The sequence below is a fragment of the Aspergillus alliaceus genome (assembly GCF_009176365.1).
Source record: "Aspergillus alliaceus strain CBS 536.65 unplaced genomic scaffold BDW43scaffold_7, whole genome shotgun sequence".
Lineage (NCBI taxonomy): Eukaryota > Fungi > Ascomycota > Eurotiomycetes > Eurotiales > Aspergillaceae > Aspergillus > Aspergillus alliaceus.
Window position 1 is genome coordinate 419,980 of NW_022474690.1, and position 23,293 is coordinate 443,272.

Sequence of the window (23,293 nt, forward strand, 5' to 3'; positions counted from 1 at the left end):
TCCTAAAGCGGGCCACACAAAGTTACCCGGGGCTGTAGGTAAAGTGGTCATTATTGACTAGTCGCAGATAGTAAGAGAGTAGTAGAGGTACTACTAATACTACTACCTACTACTACTACTACTACTTACTACTTACTCCGCACTCGTATGCTGCATGCAAGACGGCAAGTATCAGGGGCCGCCTAGAGGATTTAGATTAGGATAAAATCTTAAGGTGTAACCCCCCTTGTGTCGTTATTTCTAGGACTGAGGGCACTAGTTGGACCCAGTTCGTACTCCTCTTCCGAAGGGAAGGATGGAGTATTGCGACTAGTGAGCTTCTTAGGGCGAATCTCGAGTTCTCAACAGCGGCGTTAGCTTCCGCTTAGTGTCGCTCCACCAGCGTTTGTCATCCATGCCGGGACATGTGGCCGCTTTCCACTGCATGGCGATCGAGGACGTTGCATTCAGATCGGGCGTTTCCTCATTGTTTCCCTTTGTGCCTATCAAAAGGGGAGATTACCTGTTGTTCGGCTGAGATCCTTCGGCTGAGATCCCATGGTTGAGTTCTGCACAGACAGCTGCGATCTGAGCACTCGGCTTAATCCCGTGGATTTGAGGCGCAGGTAGACAGGATCCAGGAATAATATAAAAATAAAAAAATAAAAATAAAATAAGAGAGGAGAGATAGAACAACACTATCACCGAAGACCCCACAGGCCCCAATCGAACAAACACCGTTCGGCATTTGCATTTTAATGTGATATGATGGTCTTCCTGCTTCACGGATATCGTTTCATACTGCTAATGTTGTACAGTATACTGTACATCCAGTAGAAGCGCCATTTTGGTTTCAATTATTTCGAGCATTCTTTTGTATCACGTTCAACCTTTTTTTTTTTAAAAAAAAATAAAAAATGATCAGATATCGTTATCATATTCATGATCCACTTTTAAGGAATGTCACTCCTAGGAGAATATCACTGGGCTTAAGTCACCGCAACTAGTACTACGTCTCTATTCAATCACCTAAAGCGGCATCTTCTAAATATTGGTCACCACTAATAACAGGCTGATAATAGATTAATTTGATCGTAAGTCATACTTACAGAGAGATAATTTAACAGGATAGGAAAAGGCAAAGGTTCAGTAGATGGAATAGAAAAGGAAAAAAAGAAACCCGGAAAAAAGAAAAGGGTAGCTGTGGATGGATCGTCATCTGGAGACCCATACAAGTTCCCAAGTCCACCACTTAACCGGTTATTCCGCTGCATTTTGCTTGCGCTAACTGACGTCCACTACTTTCACCTCCATTACTCTGATCATTACATACACTTGTACTCTCTATTCCCTCGTTCAAGTGTAATATTATTTTATGTGATGCATGTATTTCTTATCGGCCTGTTTCAATATTACAATATTTACTTTTTATTTTTCTTCCCTCTCTTGTTATCAGCATCCAGCTGCGTCTTTTTCATTATTGATGTTTGGCTAGGGATGGATTTCCTTAGTGTCTGCTTCATGCGCAGGTCATTCATTCTTCCTTTTTTTTACCCTTCCCCACCCACAAACCAATTCCATCCGTCCAGTCACCCTATGACAGCCCAGTCGTAACTAAGTAAAAAGAGTCCACTGACCGTATTTCTTTATTGGTTTGTGTGTTAGCCTACCCTTTCGTTTTTCTCCCACATAATTTCTTATTCCTATTTTTTAATATTTTCTTTTTCTTTTCTTTGAAATTCAAAAAAAAAAATAAAAAGGAAAAAGGGAAATGGGAAAAGCCTCTGATCGGCTACACTTCATGTATTACCTTCTTACGAATGGTTTTGACTGGAGCAAGCTGCGACTAGTGGTTTGTTTTCTACCAACAGGACCTTATTAGTTTCACCACTGGCCATCCACTACTAAAGAAATCAAAACCCCGCGCTGTCCACCGATCCTCAAACATCCACGAAGAAGCTTCTCCCCACGAATGTGTCTGTCATATTAAATTCCCTTATTAAACCCAGATCGTCGTCCGACACTATCCCATTTCTTCGTCCTTAGGTCCCTCAGACCCCTGTCATTTTTCGTTTTTACTTTTACATTTATTTTTTTTTTTTATTTTTTTTTCCCCTTTTCTTTACCACGATAATACTATTCTCGATCATTGATCTCGTCCATCCTCCTTAACAAGGGAAATAAGTATTTCCCATCCCATCATCTCCTTCTACTTTACATATCGCATATACCTCAGGCACGTGTATGCACCGTTGTCGTAAGAGACGTCAGAAGAAGGTCTGAGCCCTCTCTGTTTATTTTTCCTTTATATATATTTTCCATTATTGTTATTTTGCATTTTTATGAATGCAAGAAAAAAAGCCCTTCCCTTTTTTTTCTTTTTTGACTCGCTTTGTTATTTATTATTTCTTTATTTTCTATTATTATTGTCTACGCCCTTTTTACAACATAGAGTTATTAATTACCCACCTTTACATATCCCCTCCCCTCCGCGGATCTTCCATCACTTTTCTTTCAACCCTTCTGGTTGAAAGTAGTAACTCTCGACCATTGATTGGAGTTAGCTCCCTTCAAAGGCCCTCAGTCTTGAGTGGAATCATTTCCCGACTTAACTCCCTACAATCATTCGTTCTCGTACCGACCCTTGTGACACTCATGAGGGGACAGACTTACCGATGTAAAGTCTGTTGGATCCTCACGTTGTTGATGTGTGTTTAACTCGAATAAGGCTTACACGCAGCTTTGCCTGTTTCCTACCTAATCTTCAACTTGTCATCCATGCCATCCTTTCCTGTCCCCCTTGCCCCATTGGCTTTTTTCTATTTCGGTCTCGCCTCCAGCTGTCCACTCTCAATGCTTTGTTACACAAGCCTCCACATCGGGTGCGGCTATGGCTATTGTTCCTCCCTGATCACTTCTTGTACGCCCACCATTGGTGCATCTGATGGCTAGATCGTACCGCTTACTTGGATTATCTTTGCACCTTACTTACATACCGTTGTTTGGTCTGTGCGCTAAGATCGTGATTAGTAGGTCGTGGTCATCGTCGACGATCCTCCGCGCTGGTCCGGTCCAAATTCTCCCTGGAGCATAAGGCGCAGCAGGGGAGATAGGAACCTTACCTGGAAGATGCTTCTTTGCCTTGTGCGTATTACATGGTGGAATTCCATGAATCCTGTTGGGATCAAGGCACACTGACTCTCTATGACGTTATTTCGACTACAAAAGACATCGAATTATTTGTGAATCTGCACTTCGAAGGCTCTCGCGGCTCAATCGTTCCTTGAATCTTTATGCGATGTCCTTGGCGGATGTCCCTTGGAATCACCCTGGTCTTCTGAATCATTCTCTCCCTTCGAGGCAAGGCCCCACAGCCGATTTCTATCACTATTCTCCCCATCTATCAACTTTCTTCCATCCTGGGTATTATCAACCAAGTGCGGTATATCCTAGCAACGCCACTTTCTTCAACATGAACACCCTCTCGACTGAAGAAATGGAGCGATTCCAGAAACTATCCAACGAGTTTGAGCCGGACATCCAGGTGAGTACTCTGAGTCCCGGAATGAAAACGCATCGTTGTTGACTCCAAACGAAGGGCCCCTTGGTCTCAGCCAAACAATCGAGCAGTGCCATCGCCATAGAGTATGCAACTGCGGATCCAACATTTGCTGCAAAAACTAGCGTATGTGGATAGCCGCCGGAACTCTGCGGGGCTGCCCAGTGCTAAACATATTGTCAATAGGCGCTTGCGGTAACACATCCTTTCACCCGTGTTATGAAAGGAGACGGTAATTGTGGCTGGAGAGGTGACGATTTGCGCCCTTCTGGGATTCTATACGCTACTGACTCACTTGGTGTATAGCTGTCGCATTTGGTTACTTCGAGAATCTCTTTAACCTACGAGACGCGCTCCGGGTGCACCGCGAGTTGACCCGAATCAAGTCGTTAAATCTGCTCCTTAACCAGGTCGGCCATGAGGAACACCTGTATGAAATCTTCGTGGATGCGACGGAAATCATCTTTTCGCAAATTTTAGACGCAATACAAAGTGGTGTTCACGATGACTTATTCCTCGTGGACGCATTCAATAATGAATACAATTCCAACGGCATCATAACGCATTTCAGAGTTAGTAGCAACCTTTGAGCGTCATCGTACTTCTTCCCTTTGTGAATGCCTGACACTCAGGTCTTTGTGGCCGACAGTGACTAACTTTTGCAAATACAATAGCTCTTAACCAGTGCGTGGATGAAACTCAACCCCCACCGGTATCAAGCCTTTCTCTCGCTGTCGCTGGACCAGTACTGCGCGACTCGAATCGAGACGGTCAAGACCGAAATTGACGAAGTCGGTCTCCAAGCTTTGATCGATGGTGTGATCGAGGCCTCTGGATTTGCAGTTGAGATCTTGTATCTCGACCGCAGTGAAGGTGACGCAGTTACTCCCCATATTGTCACTCCTGCTCGCCCGAGCGCTGCGACTATTCGTCTCTTATACCGCCCGTGAGTTGAAGCCAGGACAATGACACCGTTCAGGACTCACCAAATGCGCTAATATGTTATTACAGGGGCCACTACGACCTACTCTACCCGGCTGAACCTCTTGTGAATGTTGAACCTGTGGTCAATTACCAATACGCCTTGACTTCTAGCTACGCGGCCTGGGACCAAAGCGCCCTCTCGTTCGATGTAAATTCGAGTTTAATGTCAGTCCCTAATCTCATGATGGATCCAACTTTTGGGCTTGCTCCCTCGCCGATCCCTGCCGCCCCGCCTAGTCCGTTCCGAGTCTCATCGCCTCAAGAAGTTTATCCACCTCCCATGCACACCCCGCCCCCTGTCCCTGTGGCATCCCCGCCACCTCTCCGAATGTCGGCGCCTCCACCGATGAGCTCTTTACCTAGCCGCTCGTCTGACGGGCCTCAGATTCGGTTGAATCCACTGGTTATGAAGCCTAATCTAAGCCACTCTCTTCCAGTCACAACACCGTTTAAGAAGTATGCCCGCTCTTTTTTAGACCCCCGATGACAAGATATTAAGGTTGTATTAGTTCTCCCTATAACCAAGCACATTTCCAAAATCAAGATTTCGAACCGATCCATTGGGAACCTAGCGAATCTCGCAAATGAACCTCGACTTTGACCCTACCTTTAGTGCTTAACGGCCCTAAATAAGGATAGCTACCGAACATCACATTCAACTTGTCCTCTCTTATGGCTATCAAGCAACGAATTCGCTCCACGCTCGTTTTTAGTTAATAGGCTCTCTAGCGAACGTTCTATCAAGGGAAGGCTGCCACCATCGCCGCTCACTCGACGGAGGATCTTTAAATGTGTCAATTGCTTTCGGTGAAATTGAGATCTCACACCTCTACTCGCTTCCTTTTTTTCCCCCTTCCATCTATTTATGTGTCTGTAAGTTTGACGCTTAGCGTGTCTTACGCGTTGCATGGGTATGAGCGTGATTATCGGGTTTTGGATTCCAGATCATTACAACAGACATTTTCCGGGTGGAAATCGTTTATTGAAATTTGTTATTTAATGAACGAAAATGTTCTTGCCCTCATGTTTGGCGGAAGGGCTTCTATTGACACGATGCCTTTCCCCATGCTTGGAAACGAAAATTGGATCAGGCTGTACTCGCCTGGGACAGTAAACAAGGGCCCCGATCTACTTTGTGCATCTTCTAGTAGTATATTCATCATGGTGGATTCCGGTGGATCATACCCCACCCTTCTTAGGCGCAACCTCAACCCTCTCTTTCTGTTTACAACCTGCGGCGTATTCAGAAGAGATTAATCTTGATGAATGTTAAGTCTAGATCTTAATAGGCTCCCTATGTATTAGATGGGCCAATACATTGCGTCTCTTAAGCGCCACCCCTACCCTGATATACGTGCATGAGGCAATCATTAAACCAAATCATTCTCATCCGCCACAACACCGTCGTCGTAACGCAAAGGATGACTGAAAATATCTACCGGAGCGAGCACAGCATTAATCAAAGGAGGAGGATACATATCCTTGAGATACTCAACAAGATCGTGGCCGGTAGTAATAGCACCCATCACAATATCAATTAGCCAACTTCACCAACACCGAGAAATCCAGAACCAAAGTGCCCGCACAAATATGCAGGATCGTGGTGCCGAACTCGTTCTGCTTTCTCAGAAACTCCAGGTACGGCTCTGTCAAGGTTACGTGGTTGCCGATGCGGAGGGGTTGGAGGGCATCGTGAAGGCGGCCATCTGTATATCCTTGAACGGGGATTGACAGTATAATATGAGAGATTCGAGTACTATAGGGTCTCCTTTAAATTTTATATGAGATGATTGAGGTATTGTGTTTGCGCCAAGTGGCTACTATTGTAAAATGGCGTGAGGTTTACTCTGTATGGATGATTATGAAAGATTTCACAACTCGGGAAGAGTCTGTGGGCTCCGGGAAAATAGAATGATTACATGAAAAATTATACGCCGTTGGGGTCTTTATTGAGAAAAAGATCTGATAAATCTAAGGCCTACGAGCAATTGAGAAGAATATGATATCGCAGCTATCGGCACTAAATGAGGTTGTTCAATAAATATTTAGTTCTTGCATGTCAGTCCTGAGGTGTCTAGGCTTCCACGTATGACTTCAAGCCATGTTGGTTCTATCATGAATTGATAGCTTGAAAGGAGGGATTCGGACTTGTAATGGGGGTTTCCGGGTTTCCAAAATCTGTTAATCCGTTCTTTCGCTACTCAAGTATGTTTATGTGCTTTAGGAGGTAGATACAGCCCTAGCTTATCAAATATCAGGGTTTAGTATTGTCCCGTCGGCGACTTCGACGCCCGAACCCGTCGGCTCAATATTTGGCCCCGAATCCCTGTCGGCCCACATTGTCTTTGCTTGAACAGGCAGGACCATCACTGGTATTCACGGTGTAGACCCCTATCAATGGACTATGAGATAGGTTTAGATACAGCTCCGTATTAATAGCTGCTACTATAACTAATGCAAATAATGAGCTTGTACAGGATGTCAGCATGCCAAACTTATCAGTAGAGATTATTCTTGGACTCATCAGAACTAACTCGACTTGACCTTTTGCATCAGCGTCATCCTCTCCTTGCAAATTTGAACAAAGAGTCATTTATATATATGATCGCTAGATTTCGTTGAATTCATAGATATGGATACAGAACTGGTTTGGGAATGTATTACCATACCGTTACAGACCCGTATGAGGTGGGCTTCTAGTTTTTAAGTTTCAACTAAATTCAGTGAAAGTAACCCCGTCGGCGCTGAGTCAGCCACTTCGGGACGGTAGATAAAACGATAGAATCCCACCCCTAGTCAGTCTTCTTTTTTCTCAACCTCACTACACCTCCTGGTCCTGCACGAAGGGCTCGAAAGCAACTTTTCTTTTCTTCATTCTAATACCCTAACGGGCCTAGCTTAGGCCCGTCCGCGTCATACAATCATGGCCGCCGCAGCATCTTCCGCCGCCGCATGCGCCATCCTTTCAGGATTCATTTTCTTCCAGCCGAACCAACAGTAGTTCCGATTCGCAACGAAACCACCACCTCTATCACGCAGATCTATACCTGCAGTCCTATGATCCGCTCTATCACCCCAATCCTCATTCCTATTCTCCGCAGTCGTCCCTAGATTTACAATTTAACCCGTCCAGTGATGAATTCACTGGCTTCGAATCTTGGGATTCTTTGGCTACGTTCGATGCCAGTTACTATCAGCCATCGATAGCCAGTTCGACACCTCTCTATCCTACACCCGTTGCCGAATCGTTACCTACTCGTATTAATAATGATCTTGCTTTGGCCCTGGAACTTAATGACTCCCGAAACTTCTTCCAATCCCTTGACGCTAGATTGATGTGTCCTGAAGGTTCGTTGGAGATTTGCTCTCGATTAATAGTCTATAATTTGTCTAACCGTGTCTCAAGAGTACTATCCTGAGCCTGCTACGACTCTGCCGCCTCCACCTTCAACAATGGGGTCGTCTCCCAACTCATCGACTCCTCCTAGCGACTCTGCTTCTACTCCTTCCGTTTCTTCTCATGCGAAAACCACTGGCGCCTCTCGGATTGAGAAGCGTCAGCAGAACACACTTGCTGCTCGCCGGTACCGCCAAAGGCGAGTGGACCAGTTGAAGAATATGGAAGATGAGCTGCGCAAAGTCAAGGAGGAGCGCGATGCGTTGAAGATGCGTGTTTCGAAGTTGGAAGGTGAAACGGAAGCCCTGAGATGCCTTCTTGGCCGGGAAAAGAAGTAGTGTGCTTGTTTTGTATTCGGAAAGATTCATTAATCAGTGTCATTGCAATTGAGAAGAACCTTGCTATCATCCTTTGTTTCTAATCTACCACGTGCCGTTTAGTAGGAACTAATATCTGTAAGGATCACATAGTAAGCAATCACGATTATCCAACCGGATGGGGTGCAATAACGAGAAATTTATTACCGGGGCTCTGACGATGTCGACAGATAAAATTATCCCTTCATGACAAAGATTATAAAATCTTTCAGAGATGGATTTGCTCTTCATGCCCGTGGAAAATGTAAAATGTGGAGTAAAAAACGACAATATGGGTGGGGGGAGAAAGGTGTGGGTGGAATCGCAATAAGGGACAGTCCAAGTGGGCTCAACTGACCTTTGTCAATCATGGTTTCCGTGGATCGCCCCGAAGCCGAAAGGTAATACCAAGCTTAACGAGTGTCCTTCTATGTATGATACAAGATATACTTGCTAGCATTCCAACTCATTTCTCTAGAATATCAAAGTCGAATTGAGGTAGAAGATGCGATTGTGTCGTGTCTTCCAATATTTACTCCCAGAACGTGTCCCATATTTATACCAGAGAGATGAGCACGCCAGGGATGGGGTATGCATCCTTGTATTGAGCGTGCATGCAAGGTGCATACAGAATGATTACATGGGCCATCATTCGCTAGTAAGCATGAGCGAGAATGACTCACGAGGGCGCATTCCAATTGGTGAAATAGGCCCCACTTGCCTTGTAGCCCGGTCCCGCTAAATATTTGTTGTCTGATCGATTTTGACGCCCTTGCTTTCATTGACCAGGAATATGTGTAAGGAATACCCCTAGTAGATACAAGCTGTAGATTCAGGTTTACTGCATTATGGGCATAAGTAGGGAATGGAAAGTCGGGTACTCCGCATCTCCTGTGGCCGTGATATTAATTAGCCTATACTGCCAATTTCACATTCTTTGACCTAGCATGGTCGAGAAGGGTCTCGCCATTCACCTACTCGTACTACGAACTAACAGAATGCGCCTCCTCTAAGAATGAGATCAATTCAAGTCTACATCGCCGACTAGCGATTTGAAGTTGTCCGACATCCTTCTAAATTTTCTGTTTAGCGTGGCTACACTGTATACTGTATACAGTTGGCAAACATTGAATCATAGATTTGTAGCTATTGCTAGGCTGTAAGTAACTCATTAAGTACTGAAACTGTGAACAACCCGTATATACCTCAGAATCACCATGTGCTAACAAATTGAACCACTCAACCAATGACTGGGGACATCATCTCTTTCACGTCGAATATCCTGTTAACCTGGATTCCAGTACTAGTAGAATGGGGAGAAAGGCCTGCAGCATCCCTAGGCCAAACATTCTCGGCATGGGACAGATCAGCACCACCACATACAGTCCGCGTAATTATGATGGATATAGTAACAGCCTTTTAGTGCGATGGGATAGAACCGGTCCGTAGCGCTTGCCAAAATGTGTGAATTGTGTCAACGGAGAATCCTCGCACGATGTCTCGCGAAGGTAAGAAATAAATAATGTTGAACTCTTGCAGTAACGTAATCCACGGCCGAGCGGTCTATTTTCTCCGCGCGCCTACTAAATATGAGCCTTTTTGACCATAAAAACAAAACTCATCTAGCCTAACTCCTAATAAATTATAAAATTTTTTATTGGGGCAATTTCTTATAGTATGTCCAACTATCCCACAGCCACTGGAGCGTTGTGGATCTCGTCGTCGAGGTACCGGGATAGATTCCTCAGGCTACTTATTAAGCCGGGTATCAAGCTACTGAACTCGATTTTAGTTTTCCTGTACAAAGTATTATTATTCTCTATTATAGTACGTTTTCTAGCCTTTTATCAATATTTTCGCTTATTCTCGGCTCGTAAAACCTTAATTTCTTGCTATAAAAGAAGATTAGTATATACCACTATTTACGTTGTTTTCTGAAAATAATAAATTCAAGTAATTAGGCTACTAGAAAGCTTTTATTTAGCGTTAAAGCCATTCTATAGACTGCGGATCTTCCGATCTAGCTAACGAGTATCCTAAGAAATTTAAAAAGCAGAAGAAATCAAGCCTTTAACTAGAGATAGTATTGGTATATATAGTTAACTTCAAGAGTTACTGTGGGTATTTGAAGTTGCTCACGAAGTAGCATCTGCGCCATTCCACGTAGAAACACTAAACAAATAAGAAAACCACGTCAATTTATATTTAGTAATTGCTTTAGAAGAGCTTTCTTTTCAGTGGCTTGTAATTCATGGCTATTAGCGCGTGTTTTGAATCGCGATTTGATGCAATGAAGCCCATCTAAGTAATATTGTTTACGTACGCCGAATATTTCAGCAGCACGCGTTTTTAATGGAACTTTTTCTGTTTTTGAAGCGAGTACTGCCATTTGAGCCCGATTTTCTTGAGAGAGAGGCAAATTTTTTATACTTGTGGTAGAAAAACAACGCGTAGAGAGATGATTCTAACAGAGTGTTGGGGTGCGCGGAGAGAATGGACCGCTCGAACGTGGAATACGTTAGTGTTGATGGTTATCATGTCAGCAACCTGGAGGCGCGAGTTAAAGGGCTATAATGGTCCATTATCTAGGATAGGACTTCGAGATCCGTAATATCATCAACCAAAGTTGTCTTTTCCAATCCACCGACGCGAGAGCAGACCCCCAATACTTGGGGGTCCGTCCAGTGGATCATTCTTCATTAGAATTGTTGTAACAGGGCTGGGGCGAAAAGTCTAGATGGAACAAGCACCCTTTCTAGAAATAAACGATAACCTTGCTTTTCCAGCCGAGCTGCGCCAAGTCCAACCAAAAGAGTTCCTACCTCGTCTTTAGTCCAGAAATGCTCGTCCGTTTCTCAAAGGTCCAATACCAAGATCGCAATAAAACCCTCATTGCACTCAATCTTGCGCGCCACTTCATCTGCAACAGCCTTGCCCTCGGAGGAGCCGCGAAACACGCATGTCAGACCCATGATGATACAGCTTTCTCAAGTCAATCGACTGCAACAATTGAAAGGAATGTAAAGATCATCCCACCCCTCCAAGGCTCGAAGACTTTATAGTACGGAGTAGTTATTATGTAGATAGCTACTAATCGAGAGAGTCTTTCGGCTAGTTATAGAGAACTTTGCTGACTGGTGATGTCCGTTAAACTGTATGGGAACTGTCGCAGATGTGTGTCTGTCCCGTCACCATGCAAATTACCACCCTTCAGTCATTTTAAACAGCAGAATTCAAGATTAGTAGTACTGACTTGGCAAGTGAAAATATTCAGAAATCAAGCTTTTAAGCTCTATTAGATTCTGAGACCTGTGGAATCCAATCACACTATACCATGTACAGTACATACGTATATACATACAGAGAGCCCTAGGTTGGTATCTCGCCAAGCAAAAGGCTTTAGAAGGCATCAGCCTGATGCCTATGCTCACTGATGTTCTGTATATCTGCTTATCACCTCCTCTTAGTGAGGCTAGGTAGCCGTGTGTTGATTCATCTAGTTAATGAAAATCTACTATATACCTGGTTTACTTCCATCAGAAGTTCTCGGTGTTGGATTAGGGTTGCCATACCCATTAGTATTCATGTCAGAAATTACAGTATGTGCATACAAAACATAAATAACCTCTAACCACAATAATGTTAGCGTGTTCTTGGCTTGAGGGCATCATGAAATACTCTCTTTCATGCTTCTGGGGTTATTCTTGCAATCACCAGTCTGGAAAACGAGGAACCCTTCACCTTCGCCCGAGAAGTCGGCTTATTCCCCTCATCCATGGCCGATCCAAACCATTTTGGGGTTCGACGGCTTTCTGGGTAGTCAATAGCGCAACTTGTACAACCACAACAGTTGGAGATCTTCAACCCCAGATATTCCCCCCCAATGATAAAGCAGGTCGGAGTTGTGCCGCGATGACTGGCTGAAGCCGCCGAGAGACGAGGAAAAAGCCTCCCCGCGAAGAATTTCCCCCGCATTTTTGGCATCCTTCTATATCGTCCGCCCGTACACAAATTCCTCATTGGTCGGAACACTGCTCTCCGTTGCCCTTATACATGATATTTAGACGGAGCACTGTCGTGCGATGAACTTCAATCCCTCGGAGCTCGACCGACTGACAACAATCCTGAAAAAGATAGTGTTTATATAAAGAGTTGTTGTTCCCGATTTACTATCGTGAAGCTATACAATGCATTAATTACTAGTAATGGAATCAACAGACATAGATCATCCCTCTACAGGGGGCTTTGCCCTCATCTACCAGAATCCCTACTTGCTGGGGGTTGCTTCGGTGAGTAGAGCTGCGTGCGCGAATCCATAAGAGTGACTGACCATGATGTTGGCTGCAGTTCTCGACTCTGGGAGGTCTACTCTTTGGGTATGATCAAGGCGTTGTGTCAGGAGTTATCACAATGGAATCCTTTGGTGCTCGGTTCCCTCGAATATACTCGGACAGTGGTTTCAAAGGGTGGTTTGTCTCAACACTGCTCCTTGGTATGCAGTCTCGAACACTATCTTGTGAACTCGGAAAGAGAGTAACTAACATTGGATAGCCGCATGGTTCGGCTCCCTTATCAACGGCCCGATTGCAGATAGATTGGGCCGTAAGCTGTCCATGAACGTTGCGGTCGCCATCTTCGTCGTAGGGTCAGCTATCCAATGCGGTGCTGTGAATATTCCCATGCTCTTTATTGGTACGTGCTAGGCATGCCCAGAACCGTCAACAATGCTGAAATCAGCACAGGGCGTGCCATCGCCGGTCTGGCGGTTGGTCAATTGACCATGATCGTGCCTCTCTACATCTCAGAGGTATAGTAGCCCAATACACTATGGCAATCCAACCGAAGTGAGGTACTCAGCTTTTGCAGGTTTCCATACCCGACATTCGCGGTGGTCTCGTCGTACTCCAACAGCGTGAGCCCAACACCCCAGTTAGCATACGTATACCCACTAATACACTAAGAATAGTTTCAATAACAATCGGCATCCTAGTTAGCTACTGGATCGACTACGGCACAAACTACATCGGTGGCACCCGTTGTGCCCCCAGTATTCCATACACCGGCCACACAAAGAACACGCTCACATTCAACCCGTACACAGACGTACCGCCCAGCGGCTGCACCGGTCAATCTGAGGCCTCATGGCGACTCCCACTTGCCATCCAGATTCTCCCTGCCCTCATCCTAGGCCTAGGAATAACCTTCTTTCCCGACTCCCCCCGCTGGCTACTGATGAAGGAACGTGATGACGACGCTATAACAGCCCTCTCCGAACTCCGCCGCCAGGCAAGAGAAAGCCCCCAGCTAATCCATGAATACCTAGAGATCAAAGCATCGATCATGCTAGAGAGTGCTTTTGCCCGGGACCATTTTCCGAACTTGTCCGGTGTCCAGCTGCACGCAGCTCAGTACATGTCTTTTCTCACCACGTGGGCGCGGTTTAAGCGTCTAGCTATTGGATGTTGTGTTATGTTTTTTCAGCAGTTTATGGGATGTAATGCAATGATTTATTACGCACCCACCATCTTTGGGCAATTGGGGCTTGATGGGAATACTGTAAGTTCTATGTTATTGCTCGTATTGCATTGCCTGACTTGGATAGACTTCCCTACTTGCTACGGGCGTGTACGGAATCGTCAATTGTCTCAGTACTCTGCCAGCGCTCTTCTTGATTGATAAGATAGGTCGTCGGATTCTACTCATGTCTGGTGCTGTAGGGACATGCATATCGCTGGTCATTGTGGGCGCGCTTATTGGGGCCTACGGATCAGATCTGATCAATCATAGATCTGCCGGGTGGGCAGGCATCGCCTTCATTTATATTTATGACATCAACTTTTCCTATTCTTTTGGTTGGTTTATCCTTACAGATCCACTTCCTTCTCTTCTTGGAGTTGTGGTAGGGGGGAATGAGTCAATTACTGACTAGATACAATATAGCACCCATAGGCTGGGTCCTGCCATCAGAAATCTTCAACCTTTCAATTCGTTCCAAAGCCATTTCAATCACAACATCGGCAACTTGGATGTGCAATTTGTGCGTTGGTTTTATTTTTCTTTGGGATTCCGTGTCATTTTTTAACTGACTTATCATGATAGCATCATTGGGCTGATCACACCCGATATGCTCGATTCCATCACTTGGGGTACCTATATTTTCTTTGCGGCATTCTGTCTCCTCGCGCTGGCATTCACATATTTCTGCATCCCCGAGACTCGTGGAAAGGTTAGTGATTCATGGCTTTTACAGTCGTACTTCAAGATCTGCCCTGTACTAACGAAGCCCATTATCAGACTTTGGAAGATATGGATCTCATCTTCGGGGATACGGCAGCCCATGAAGAAAAGCAACGCATTGTCCAAATTGAGGCCGAGCTCCGGGGTACGCAGGCGCCTGACAAAGACAACTTAGTCAAGCCCTCCGTACAGCAAGAAGAGTACGTCGTTTGAGGTTCCCTCAATGACTCCCTTCGCACATAACGCTACACGGTGATATCCGACATCGTCTGTTTGGGACAGGTAAATCTCCCACGAAAACATCGCTAAAATAAGCGAGGAAGAAGTCGACCAATTTTGTATACGATACAGCTAGTTATCCCCAGAATGCTGACTACGACCCTAGTGGTAGCCGTGTCGTAACTGTCGCCGCAGTCAAGAAAACTCAGCCGGGGGCGCGTAATTGACCCATTCAGAGAAATCCATTCCACCCAAGTTCAGCTCTTGATCAACGTCCGGGAACATAGTACCAAAGGTGGGGTCATTGAACAGCTGGTCAGCAAATGGCATCATAATAGGATGTTGTCCCGCTGTCCTATTAGCAGTGGTTCCCGTGTACGCCGGCGAGCAAAGCCGATTCACGACTTCCAGACAACGAGCGGCAAGCCGATTGCTACTCAGTGAGGGATGCAATAAGAGGTTCTTCGTAGCTTCAATGTCCTGAAGCCAAGCGGGGGCATCCGTGCTAGTAGGGTCCGTCATGAGCAAGATGATAGGGACGACACCAGCTTGAAACAGAAAGTAAAGCATATACCATGCTCCTATCCGCGTGCAAATATAGTTTGTCATGAAATCGCTGATCGAAGAAATGGTCAACCGAGCATTTCGGAGACAGAGCATTCGGCATTCGGCTTCAAGAGGATCTTCCGGCTCGGAAGATGAGCCGGGCGTCCATCTTCTCGACGCCCAACGGAGGAGGATAGGCCTATACAGAAGGATCCTTAGGTTCCAGTGTCGCCACATAAGCCGGTTTCGAACCAGAGCAAAGGGATCCGACTCTGATGTGAATGTTGGCTGTTTGAAATAATCGGGAAGACCGTTGTACCATTCCTCTAATGGTTTCTGGAGAGTTCGCGTCTCTTCTGGGGTAAGACTTGGAGTGGAGATGAGGCGCTGGTAGACGCTGTTCGTGAGCAGGTGAAACCTGGCTTGGGCGATCATTCCGGAATAAATAGTCGGACCGTTAACCTCCGGCGGTAGTGTCGTCGTCGTCGCGGTTAGGGCCTGATTGTCATCGTTAGCAAAGATGTCTACAAATATGCCGCAAGAATCCTTACATCATCCTGGATATTGAGAACAGGCTTTGCATCCATAACACTCTCCTCCGGCAGTAGAATAGGTCGACCGAATGTCTTCGCCGCACCGCTGTCAAAGATAAATACTCCCCACCACAATCTTCTCCTCATCTCTTTCTGGAGGAGACTAATTTTCCAGCCTGGAAACTCTTTATGTAGCCCAAGGCTCATCGCCATTCTAACCGCCAACCCCAAAAAGTTCCATCCAGTATTTGGCTTGTTTCTCTTCTGTGCATAGTTGCTCAAGAGTAGCAACGCTTGAACAAGGGTAAGGTTGCCAGTCTCAAATACAGACACTTGCTGCAAGTGGCCTCTTGCTTCCTGGTAGAAGGTAATGTCCAAATCTGAGTTGTCATCTCCAATACTCCAGGCTCCCAGAGCTAAAATGGTGTTCAAAAGGATTTGCCACGCTTGACCATGTCGGCGAGGGACTTGCTCGTAGAACTGAGCCCTAAAGGTGCTTTCATGCACAAAGGGATAACTCCTATGGTAATTCAAGAAGAATGCATCTATGAAAGCTTGCTCCACCACGCCGGATGGAGCAGTGTTCAGAAGCTGGGACTTCAAGGGTATTCCTTCCGGGCGAGTATTTGACTTTGTTGATGGAAAGTTCAGATCGAATCCGTGTTTCAATAGCGCCCGAAGCGGCACAACGCTTGAAGATGCCCCTGGAATAATAAGAGTCAGTAAGACAGGTAAGACAAAACATCAAAGAATACCAACCGAAATAACCAGTACCCTCCGGCTTGATGGATAGAGCTGCCATACCATCCGTCAGATCGCCGACGGTTATTTTGTTTTCAGTCCAGTCAAATCCATCAGCCTGTTGGGGTAAGGCCTCCGGAGCAGGTTCCGTCCTGTCTGCTTCAGTCTTGGCAGGAGTTGAATGTCTAGAGGAAGATTTAGACGAGGGAGCTGGTTTTGGACCCTCATGATCGTGTAGGAGTGATCGAACCGTTGCATCCAGATCACCTCCTGGGAAAAGTCTACCTAGAGCTGTCTCAAAGGCTTGTAGACGGTCCTCCACATAGGTTAAATGCCTGAGATCATATCAGTGAGTATGACGGCCTGGCAGCAAGCCAGTGGGAAAAAGGATTCATACTGTCGTGTTAGAGGGCTCCGGGTCACTTTCGGGCTATATCTGCAGTCCTTGTTCAGCTGCCTGCATTGCGCACAAGTTGGCTTCTCCTTGGAGCACTACGTCCTATGTTAGCTTGATACCTATGGTCTACCTGGACAGTATAGTCATCCAACCTTGGACTTGCGCAGGCGGCATTCGTCACACTATCACGACGGTTATATTAGTGAAATCACTTTTTCTCATGGATCGAGAAAACTTACAGCATAGGAGTGAGAATCACGAGTACTGGCCATCTTTATCATTAGGAATCTGTCTTCTGATATCGGAAGTCTCGTGCACGCTGACAGTTACACAAAACGGATGTCATCTGTTAAGGAACAGTTAGCCATCAGCTATTAGGCTTTATGATTTCCGATATAAACTGATAGCGTTGGATGAGGTAAAGATTTGAACAGGCATGGTAATGCTTGCCATTTTGGGCGATTCGGTTCCAATTTACAAAACTTTTTAACGTGTTCAAGACGGATGGAATATCGTCTGGACAAAGCATTAATCTAGAAGCGAAGGGCTATACCGTTGGTGGTAGTGGGGTATTCATAATGGACGGACATAAAAAAATAAAAAAAGACATCGGGACGCGGACATGAGAGGACATGGGGCCAACTCACGACAGGCATGAAAAGGTGTCAATTGTTCATGTCCCCTAGGACTGAACCGGAGGGGAAGATATTAAAGACAGATGTAGGCCCCCGAACCCACGTAAGAGGAGAGAGAAGGGCAAAATCTGGCTGATCGGATGAATGCTTCCGCATTGAAGGATTTCACGATGCTGATTGACGCTCTGGGCAATGTGGGGGAATGTACCCAGTCAGGTGACGTGTCCACCAGTTTGGCTCCTGGGATTTCAGGAACCAACGTCTGAAGGCAAACCTTGGAAGTTCATGGAGAAATTACTTCGGGTTTATATACACAAATAACCAACAGGGCCCTGTCTCCGATACAAGATACTTGATTAAGTATAAAAAGTCCTCTTGAACTTACCCCGCTCTTCAAAGTTGCTGTTTCAGCTTAAGGTTGAGATACAACTATATATAGTACGACCATGATAGGGCCGGTTCATAGTTGATATGCAACCTCATGCGCTGCATGTGTCCCTAACAGCGTCATGCGGTTTTATTCCATAGAAGGAGAGACCCCATTGGGAAGCAGAACATGCTAAGTAAGGTAAGGACACATTAGCTACCTAATATACTATGTCTATATGCTTTTGGGTAGATATGCTTCTTAATAGGATAACCCTTCCATTTGCCCCCAAAGAGCCCATGATCGTTGCGTCAGGCAGTGGAACAAGCTTGCAATGAGAACATAAACCAATTTTTTTTTTTTTTTTTTTTTTTTTAAAATAATAATGAGAAAGGGAAAAAAAGAAACTTTAGATTGTTAATGTCACAATGCATGCTTTTTGAGGTATGAAAAGTCTTGGCGCCGCGGGAAAGAATATCAACCAATCATACAATCATTCAGGACTTTCTTTGCTACAACGTCATTTTTTCCCAGAGTCTTCGCCCCAAAAATAAAAAAAAAATTCAAAGAACCCCGTGCTGCGAACAGATTCGCTTTTCAATTGTCTATACCAGAATAAGCCCGTCTCCCTTGCACCAACGGGGCGATCTCTCGACTATGCCCAGTCAACCACCCCTCCCACCCCTCCTTGCGCCTTATGTATCTTCTCTGCCGCACTCCTCTCTCACAGTCCTATCCTCCGTACTAGGCGCCACAGGGAATTGGTTGGTATTGCGGTTTCTTTATGCAGCGCTAAGCGCGCCTTCCAATCCCGAAACAGCATTCGGGCTGAACGGAAGCAATGGAGTGAAGAACAGAAAAGTCGTGCTTGTGAGTTTTCTGCGGGGCTGGGAATTTTGGAGATCCGAAGCGAAAAGATTGGTGAGCAATTGCCCCTCCAGGCATATCATCTGTTGCTATTCGGAAAGTTTGAGATATGTGCCCTTCTCTAGCACTTCATAATTCTCTTAAAACTAATTCTCTTTTCATCTGTTGTACAATGACCCTAATATTGACAATGTACTAGGGCTTGGACCTTGCGCGTCTCACAGACAAGCGTCAATTTGCATTCGTCGATGGGCTATCCGATCTATTCTATAACTCTTCAACTGCCACAGCACCTTCGCAACCCTCATTCCCAGGCCCGACCCCTCCTCGGACAGTCCTCCCCATACGATCCCAGCCAGGCCCTGTCCAAGCGCGAACCCCGCACCCTGTCCCGCGGCCGGGCAATGTCAGTGCAAACCCAGCTTCAAAGGAGATCGGACCAGTGAAGCGACTACAGTTATCGGGCAATGGCACGGCAGCCCTGGATGCACTCGAAAGAGACATCGCTGCTGTGATTAAAGATTTGAAGACCCCCACACCGGGCGAGGCAGAGGAACCAGAAGTTTTATTGATCGTTGATGAGCCGGATTTACTACTTGTCGCTACAGGTCCAAGCAAGGGCATCGGGGCTACGGAGATGGGAGAGTGGATTATGGGATTACAGGAGGTACGTGCGAATGACATGATTGGCCATTACGTGGATGGTGGATATAGACCTCGTGCTGACCATACCCGATTGTTGTTTAGAATGTCCATGCAACGATATTGACGCTCGCGGCCGATTCCCCGTTGATACATAATGCATCTGCATCGGCCCATCAGCTGGCAACACCCCTGGAAACTGAGCATGCCGCGTTCGCTATAGGTTCGGCCCATAGGGCTCAAATGGTCATGCAGCTCCGTAACCTGGAAACTGGTGCGGCCAGGGATGTAAGCGGTGTGCTAAGGATTAGCAAAGGAGGTGCGTGGGGACAGAATGATGTGGGTGCAGAGGGAAACTGGGAGGAGAGAGAAGTATTATACTTCGGGCAGAGGGATGGCGGCGTGAGCGCGTTTGGTAGAGGGGAATAGGCTGCCGAGTCTGGGAAAATTGGTGTCCATAGATCCAGTACGGGGCGTTAAGGCGCATGGAAATAGAACAGGCTCTGACAATGGTAAATTGCCGTAATTCCATAACCCATACTAAATAGCTCGGCCGAAAGTGGTCTATAGAGCTAGAGAAACAAGCCCATACGCAGCGGAGTTTGGGTGAACACAGGTAGACAGATCACATTGGAGATATCTCAATATTGTATCTGCCAGGACATGGGATATCCGCCAGCCATTAACAAGAAAGGAAATTCATGCATGCTTTCCCTTTTGATACTCCCTTTCGAAAACCCCAAGAAATTTTCCGTCTTTCATTTGTCGTCGTTATTCTAGGATAAACATGCTATGACGGCAAAAGGAAAGACCATCCCAACACCAACTCCAGGGGAAAGCGTCTTTTTTTCGCCTTGCATTGAAACTTGGCTACTTCAAATGCCAGGCCTTGTCATACCAGCCCTCTCCAGCCTCCGAGAACGAAAACGCGACGTCGGGATTGATTTACTGGCTCTCGGGGCCACGGGCGCCCTTGGGGGTGCCGACCTGGAAGCCGTTCTTGAAGCGACGGTGAACCTCCTTGAGGTGCCTCATGCGGCCGGTACCGGTGGTCTTGCGGCGCTTGGCCTTCTCGCTCCAGTTGACTGTTCCAAGAAAATTCGTAAGCCTCACAATCCTCACTATTCACAGCACCTTCCCCAACAGATCCACGATCGGCCAACCAAAGGGATAGGGCTTAGGTATCATTCGGGGGATTCGTACACTTGCGAGTCTTAGCGGCGGGGTAGCCGCAGTTAGCACATGTCGACTTCTGGATGTGGAAGGAGCGGCGGCCTGAATATCCCAAACGAAAAATCGCAACCAGTTAGCTTATCTGAATCAATCTTCCGACCTTCCTAGCTGTATCCCGGAAGAGATCCGCAAATTTTGTCGGGCGACAATTCGGAGTGATGGAGTACTGACCACAACGCCTGCAAAGAGTGTGAGTCTTGTTATGGCGCTTGCCAAAGCTGGAGGTACCCTTCGCTGTGATCGGTGTTAGTCTGCAAAGTCTCGTCGGCGTCGTTGCTGTTCGGTTGGATAATCGAGATTGTACGTACTCATCTTGAATTATGGAACTGCAAAAGAACACGGCAATTGTCAGCAAAAATAAATCGTCCGTCACGAAATCCTGCGCACGGAAATGATATAGGGGCTAGTGACTTACCTGGCGATTCCGCTGAAGGGCTGGTTGTCGTTGTCGTCGTCGCTGGGCGTATCGGAAGTTGCGGCGCTGAGATCTGGGGCGCCTGCCGCTTAGCGAGTGTGTGTCACCAGGGCTTGTGCCCTGGTCCCGTGATTCCGTACTGCCCAAAGGCCCCAAACAGACCTATCCATCACATGACTTGTGCCCATCCCCACCTGAGGACTGGAACCTAAGTCGAATATGGATTAGTACAGATTTAAGGTATCCTCTTTGGCATCTTCTTAGTATACTGATACTAGAGGGGGAGAATTGGATTCCATGGTGTCTTCATCACATATCTCGTCCTTCTCCTTTTTTCTTTCTTTGTATATTTTCATGATTCATATAATACTAATTAATGGCCACAAAAGAAGAAATGTATCCTATTATACACTCTTTACAGGGTATTTCATCGAAAGCGCCCGGCGCCCGGCATTGAACTGCTGCATATGACCAAGTAGAAAGTTGAGAAAGGTAGGAAATCAAAAAACATAGGCTACTGATCAATGACATCATCCCCTATGAACTTAGCCATGGGATCATCCGCGGCGAGACGGCTCCGTTTATACGACTCCAGCTCTTCCTCCGAGATACCAGATTGTACCTCCATCAATGTTCTCTTTTTCGACTGAGCACCTGATCCTTCTCTTCGGTGACCATCATTTCCCTGTCCTTGATCCTGACGTTCTACTGACTCTTCGGTTTCAGATTCAGGTTGTTTTTCAGCGGCGTCCTCGGCTTCCCGGAGCAACAGCATCTTATCTGCCTCTTCGAACGCCTTCTTGCCATCTTCGCCGGTGCAGTAACTGTTCTTCACCGTGGAGAAACAGCAAGCATATCCCCATTCAAAATTGTGCCACCAGCTGCCCCATACTGATGTGTGATTGTTGGTGAGGATGTCCTCTGGGTACTTCGATTTTGCGGCCTTCTTGGGCGCGCCCTTGATGGCTCCGGTCTCGTCATATTCAACGAATCTTTCGTTTTCAACGACCATTGTATCTCGTAGCGGTGTCGAGGCCAGGTGCTCTTCACCACCGTATTTGTCCAAAAGTGCTTTGCGCTGGGACTGACGCTTAGCTTCGCTCTCTGCTTGCTCTCTCTTCCGTAATATCTCCCCAGATGTTGGGTTTGCCTGCAGATGAATCTTCTGTCGACCGCTTTCTTGGGCTTCCCAAGCATATTTTTGCGCCTTCTCAAACTCTGCTGCGTCACCAGAAGCGCGAACAAAATTTTCCTCTGCAACTAGCGCTGCGGCCTGATCTTCCTGAGCGCCCATATCAACCATCCGACGTGTCTTGGGATCATACTTGGCAGAGTCAAGGTCGAGGTTCAACAAATATTTCGCGGTGTCTTCTCGAATACGTAGGTTGCGAGTGGCTGTGCTTTGTTGTCTGCCCATATCGGATTCTTCAGCATACCGTGCCTCTTCTTCCGCACCGTCTTCCTCATCTTCACCATCGGTAATCTTCTTTTGCCCAGTGACCCGTTTTAGCCTTTCTAGCTCCTCGTACTCCTCTACAACCTGGGAGTATTCGCTAGCATCGTAGCCATTCCATCGATCTCTTTTGGCATCCCATCCCATATCAACTTTCTGCACCACTTCGTCGGCCTGAATATCTTTACCAGTCCATTTGGCACCCTGCTTCCGAGGCCGGCTAAGGCATTCCTTCGTTTTGTGGGTCATAGCACCGCAATTCTCACACGCTCCCTTCCGATACTTGGTCGCCGCTGGACCAGCACGCTTTCCGCGCTCGTACCATTTTGACTGGTCTGTAGTCTGTTTGTGTAGACGCTGATGCTCCAGGTAGTCATTTGTGGTATCGTCGTCTATATAGAACGGCTTCTTTGAGATGAAGGCCGGGATATATTCATTGCGTTCCTTGGACGCCACATCGGCGGGCTTTCGCGACGACGACATGGTGATAATATGTATTTCAATGGTGTAATAGATCAAAGTACTGGCAACCTCTCCGTACTGTGATTGACACCGTGGAACGAGGGAAAATCTGTTTGGCGGCCAGCAGTTTGCCGCGTGAGAATAGGACAAACAGGTGCTTGAGTTTGGAAGAATCACGGATCCCCGATAGGTTCGATAACGGGCACGTGACCTGGTGTATTACCCGCGCCTTTCGATGCGCGTCATTCTCTGGTGGCTACTATTACTACTA

General features: G+C 46.4%; 10 protein-coding genes across 10 annotated transcripts; 6 read left to right on the forward strand and 4 right to left on the reverse strand.

The window, feature by feature from the left end:
- The first annotated feature begins 1,214 nt into the window (after window positions 1-1,214).
- Window positions 1,215-1,790, forward strand: BDW43DRAFT_266291 (uncharacterized protein). The gene has a single exon (XM_032040858.1). The coding sequence runs from the start codon at window positions 1,360-1,362 to the stop codon at window positions 1,591-1,593; it is 234 nt and encodes a 77-aa protein (XP_031903699.1). The 5' UTR covers window positions 1,215-1,359; the 3' UTR covers window positions 1,594-1,790.
- BDW43DRAFT_266292 (uncharacterized protein) lies at window positions 1,685-3,230 on the forward strand. The gene is made up of 3 exons (XM_032040859.1): window positions 1,685-2,687; window positions 3,010-3,123; window positions 3,208-3,230. Exons 1-2 carry the CDS (start codon window positions 2,326-2,328, stop codon window positions 3,071-3,073), a joined length of 426 nt encoding a protein of 141 aa, XP_031903700.1. The 5' UTR covers window positions 1,685-2,325; the 3' UTR covers window positions 3,074-3,123; window positions 3,208-3,230.
- A 47-nt stretch (window positions 3,231-3,277) lies between these two features.
- BDW43DRAFT_323156 (OTU family ubiquitin thioesterase) lies at window positions 3,278-5,836 on the forward strand (the record flags this gene model as incomplete). The annotated part of the gene is made up of 7 exons (XM_032049692.1): window positions 3,278-3,523; window positions 3,578-3,664; window positions 3,725-3,788; window positions 3,845-4,110; window positions 4,213-4,484; window positions 4,550-4,978; window positions 5,032-5,836. 7 exons carry the CDS (start codon window positions 3,278-3,280, stop codon window positions 5,108-5,110), a joined length of 1,443 nt encoding a protein of 480 aa, XP_031903701.1. The 3' UTR covers window positions 5,111-5,836.
- A 1,909-nt stretch (window positions 5,837-7,745) lies between these two features.
- On the forward strand, window positions 7,746-8,311 carry BDW43DRAFT_226943 (bZIP transcription factor). Its single transcript, XM_032039471.1, has 2 exons — window positions 7,746-7,870; window positions 7,929-8,311. The coding sequence occupies exons 1-2, from the start codon at window positions 7,858-7,860 to the stop codon at window positions 8,255-8,257; spliced, it is 342 nt and encodes a 113-aa protein (XP_031903702.1). The 5' UTR covers window positions 7,746-7,857; the 3' UTR covers window positions 8,258-8,311.
- Window positions 8,312-11,030: 2,719 nt separating this feature from the next.
- BDW43DRAFT_307881 (uncharacterized protein) lies at window positions 11,031-11,247 on the reverse strand (the record flags this gene model as incomplete). Its single annotated transcript, XM_032046340.1, has 2 exons — window positions 11,031-11,093; window positions 11,146-11,247. 2 exons carry the CDS (start codon window positions 11,245-11,247, stop codon window positions 11,031-11,033), a joined length of 165 nt encoding a protein of 54 aa, XP_031903703.1.
- Window positions 11,248-12,388: 1,141 nt separating this feature from the next.
- BDW43DRAFT_227038 (sugar porter family MFS transporter) lies at window positions 12,389-14,774 on the forward strand. Its single transcript, XM_032039472.1, has 10 exons — window positions 12,389-12,564; window positions 12,623-12,767; window positions 12,827-12,967; window positions 13,018-13,082; window positions 13,142-13,187; window positions 13,242-13,831; window positions 13,878-14,127; window positions 14,216-14,312; window positions 14,375-14,501; window positions 14,570-14,774. The coding sequence occupies exons 1-10, from the start codon at window positions 12,481-12,483 to the stop codon at window positions 14,723-14,725; spliced, it is 1,701 nt and encodes a 566-aa protein (XP_031903704.1). The 5' UTR covers window positions 12,389-12,480; the 3' UTR covers window positions 14,726-14,774.
- Window positions 14,775-14,806: 32 nt separating this feature from the next.
- On the reverse strand, window positions 14,807-17,220 carry BDW43DRAFT_323158 (putative C6 transcription factor (Gal4); the record flags this gene model as incomplete). The annotated part of the gene is made up of 6 exons (XM_032049693.1): window positions 14,807-15,775; window positions 15,829-16,514; window positions 16,570-16,886; window positions 16,949-17,043; window positions 17,101-17,130; window positions 17,188-17,220. 6 exons carry the CDS (start codon window positions 17,218-17,220, stop codon window positions 14,927-14,929), a joined length of 2,010 nt encoding a protein of 669 aa, XP_031903705.1. The 3' UTR covers window positions 14,807-14,926.
- Window positions 17,221-18,487: 1,267 nt separating this feature from the next.
- Window positions 18,488-20,070, forward strand: BDW43DRAFT_227120 (uncharacterized protein). Its single transcript, XM_032039474.1, has 3 exons — window positions 18,488-18,871; window positions 19,017-19,484; window positions 19,565-20,070. Exons 1-3 carry the CDS (start codon window positions 18,608-18,610, stop codon window positions 19,886-19,888), a joined length of 1,056 nt encoding a protein of 351 aa, XP_031903706.1. The 5' UTR covers window positions 18,488-18,607; the 3' UTR covers window positions 19,889-20,070.
- Window positions 20,071-20,721: 651 nt separating this feature from the next.
- BDW43DRAFT_227108 (60S ribosomal eL37 domain-containing protein) lies at window positions 20,722-21,090 on the reverse strand. The gene is made up of 2 exons (XM_032039473.1): window positions 21,001-21,090; window positions 20,722-20,926 (listed from the first exon to the last, which is right to left on the reverse strand). Exons 1-2 carry the CDS (start codon window positions 21,002-21,004, stop codon window positions 20,766-20,768), a joined length of 165 nt encoding a protein of 54 aa, XP_031903707.1. The 5' UTR covers window positions 21,005-21,090; the 3' UTR covers window positions 20,722-20,765.
- Window positions 21,091-21,411: 321 nt separating this feature from the next.
- On the reverse strand, window positions 21,412-23,156 carry slu7 (mRNA splicing protein SLU7). The gene has a single exon (XM_032040860.1). It carries the CDS (start codon window positions 23,041-23,043, stop codon window positions 21,622-21,624), a length of 1,422 nt encoding a protein of 473 aa, XP_031903708.1. The 5' UTR covers window positions 23,044-23,156; the 3' UTR covers window positions 21,412-21,621.
- Between the last annotated feature and the right edge of the window lie 137 nt (window positions 23,157-23,293).

Coding starts and splice junctions, on each gene's coding strand:
- BDW43DRAFT_227038 (XM_032039472.1), top strand. CDS start 12,481: ATGGAATCAACAGACATAGATCATCCCTCTACAGGGGGCTTTGCCCTC. Junction 14,313..14,374: donor GCAACTTGGATGTGCAATTT/GTGCGTTGGTTT, acceptor TTATCATGATAG/CATCATTGGGCTGATCACAC. Junction 14,502..14,569: donor TCCCCGAGACTCGTGGAAAG/GTTAGTGATTCA, acceptor GCCCATTATCAG/ACTTTGGAAGATATGGATCT.
- BDW43DRAFT_266291 (XM_032040858.1), top strand. CDS start 1,360: ATGCATGTATTTCTTATCGGCCTGTTTCAATATTACAATATTTACTTT.
- BDW43DRAFT_266292 (XM_032040859.1), top strand. CDS start 2,326: ATGCAAGAAAAAAAGCCCTTCCCTTTTTTTTCTTTTTTGACTCGCTTT. Junction 2,688..3,009: donor TGGATCCTCACGTTGTTGAT/GTGTGTTTAACT, acceptor GATCGTGATTAG/TAGGTCGTGGTCATCGTCGA.
- BDW43DRAFT_227120 (XM_032039474.1), top strand. CDS start 18,608: ATGCCCAGTCAACCACCCCTCCCACCCCTCCTTGCGCCTTATGTATCT. Junction 18,872..19,016: donor GATCCGAAGCGAAAAGATTG/GTGAGCAATTGC, acceptor ACAATGTACTAG/GGCTTGGACCTTGCGCGTCT. Junction 19,485..19,564: donor GGATTATGGGATTACAGGAG/GTACGTGCGAAT, acceptor ATTGTTGTTTAG/AATGTCCATGCAACGATATT.
- slu7 (XM_032040860.1), bottom strand. CDS start 23,043: ATGTCGTCGTCGCGAAAGCCCGCCGATGTGGCGTCCAAGGAACGCAAT.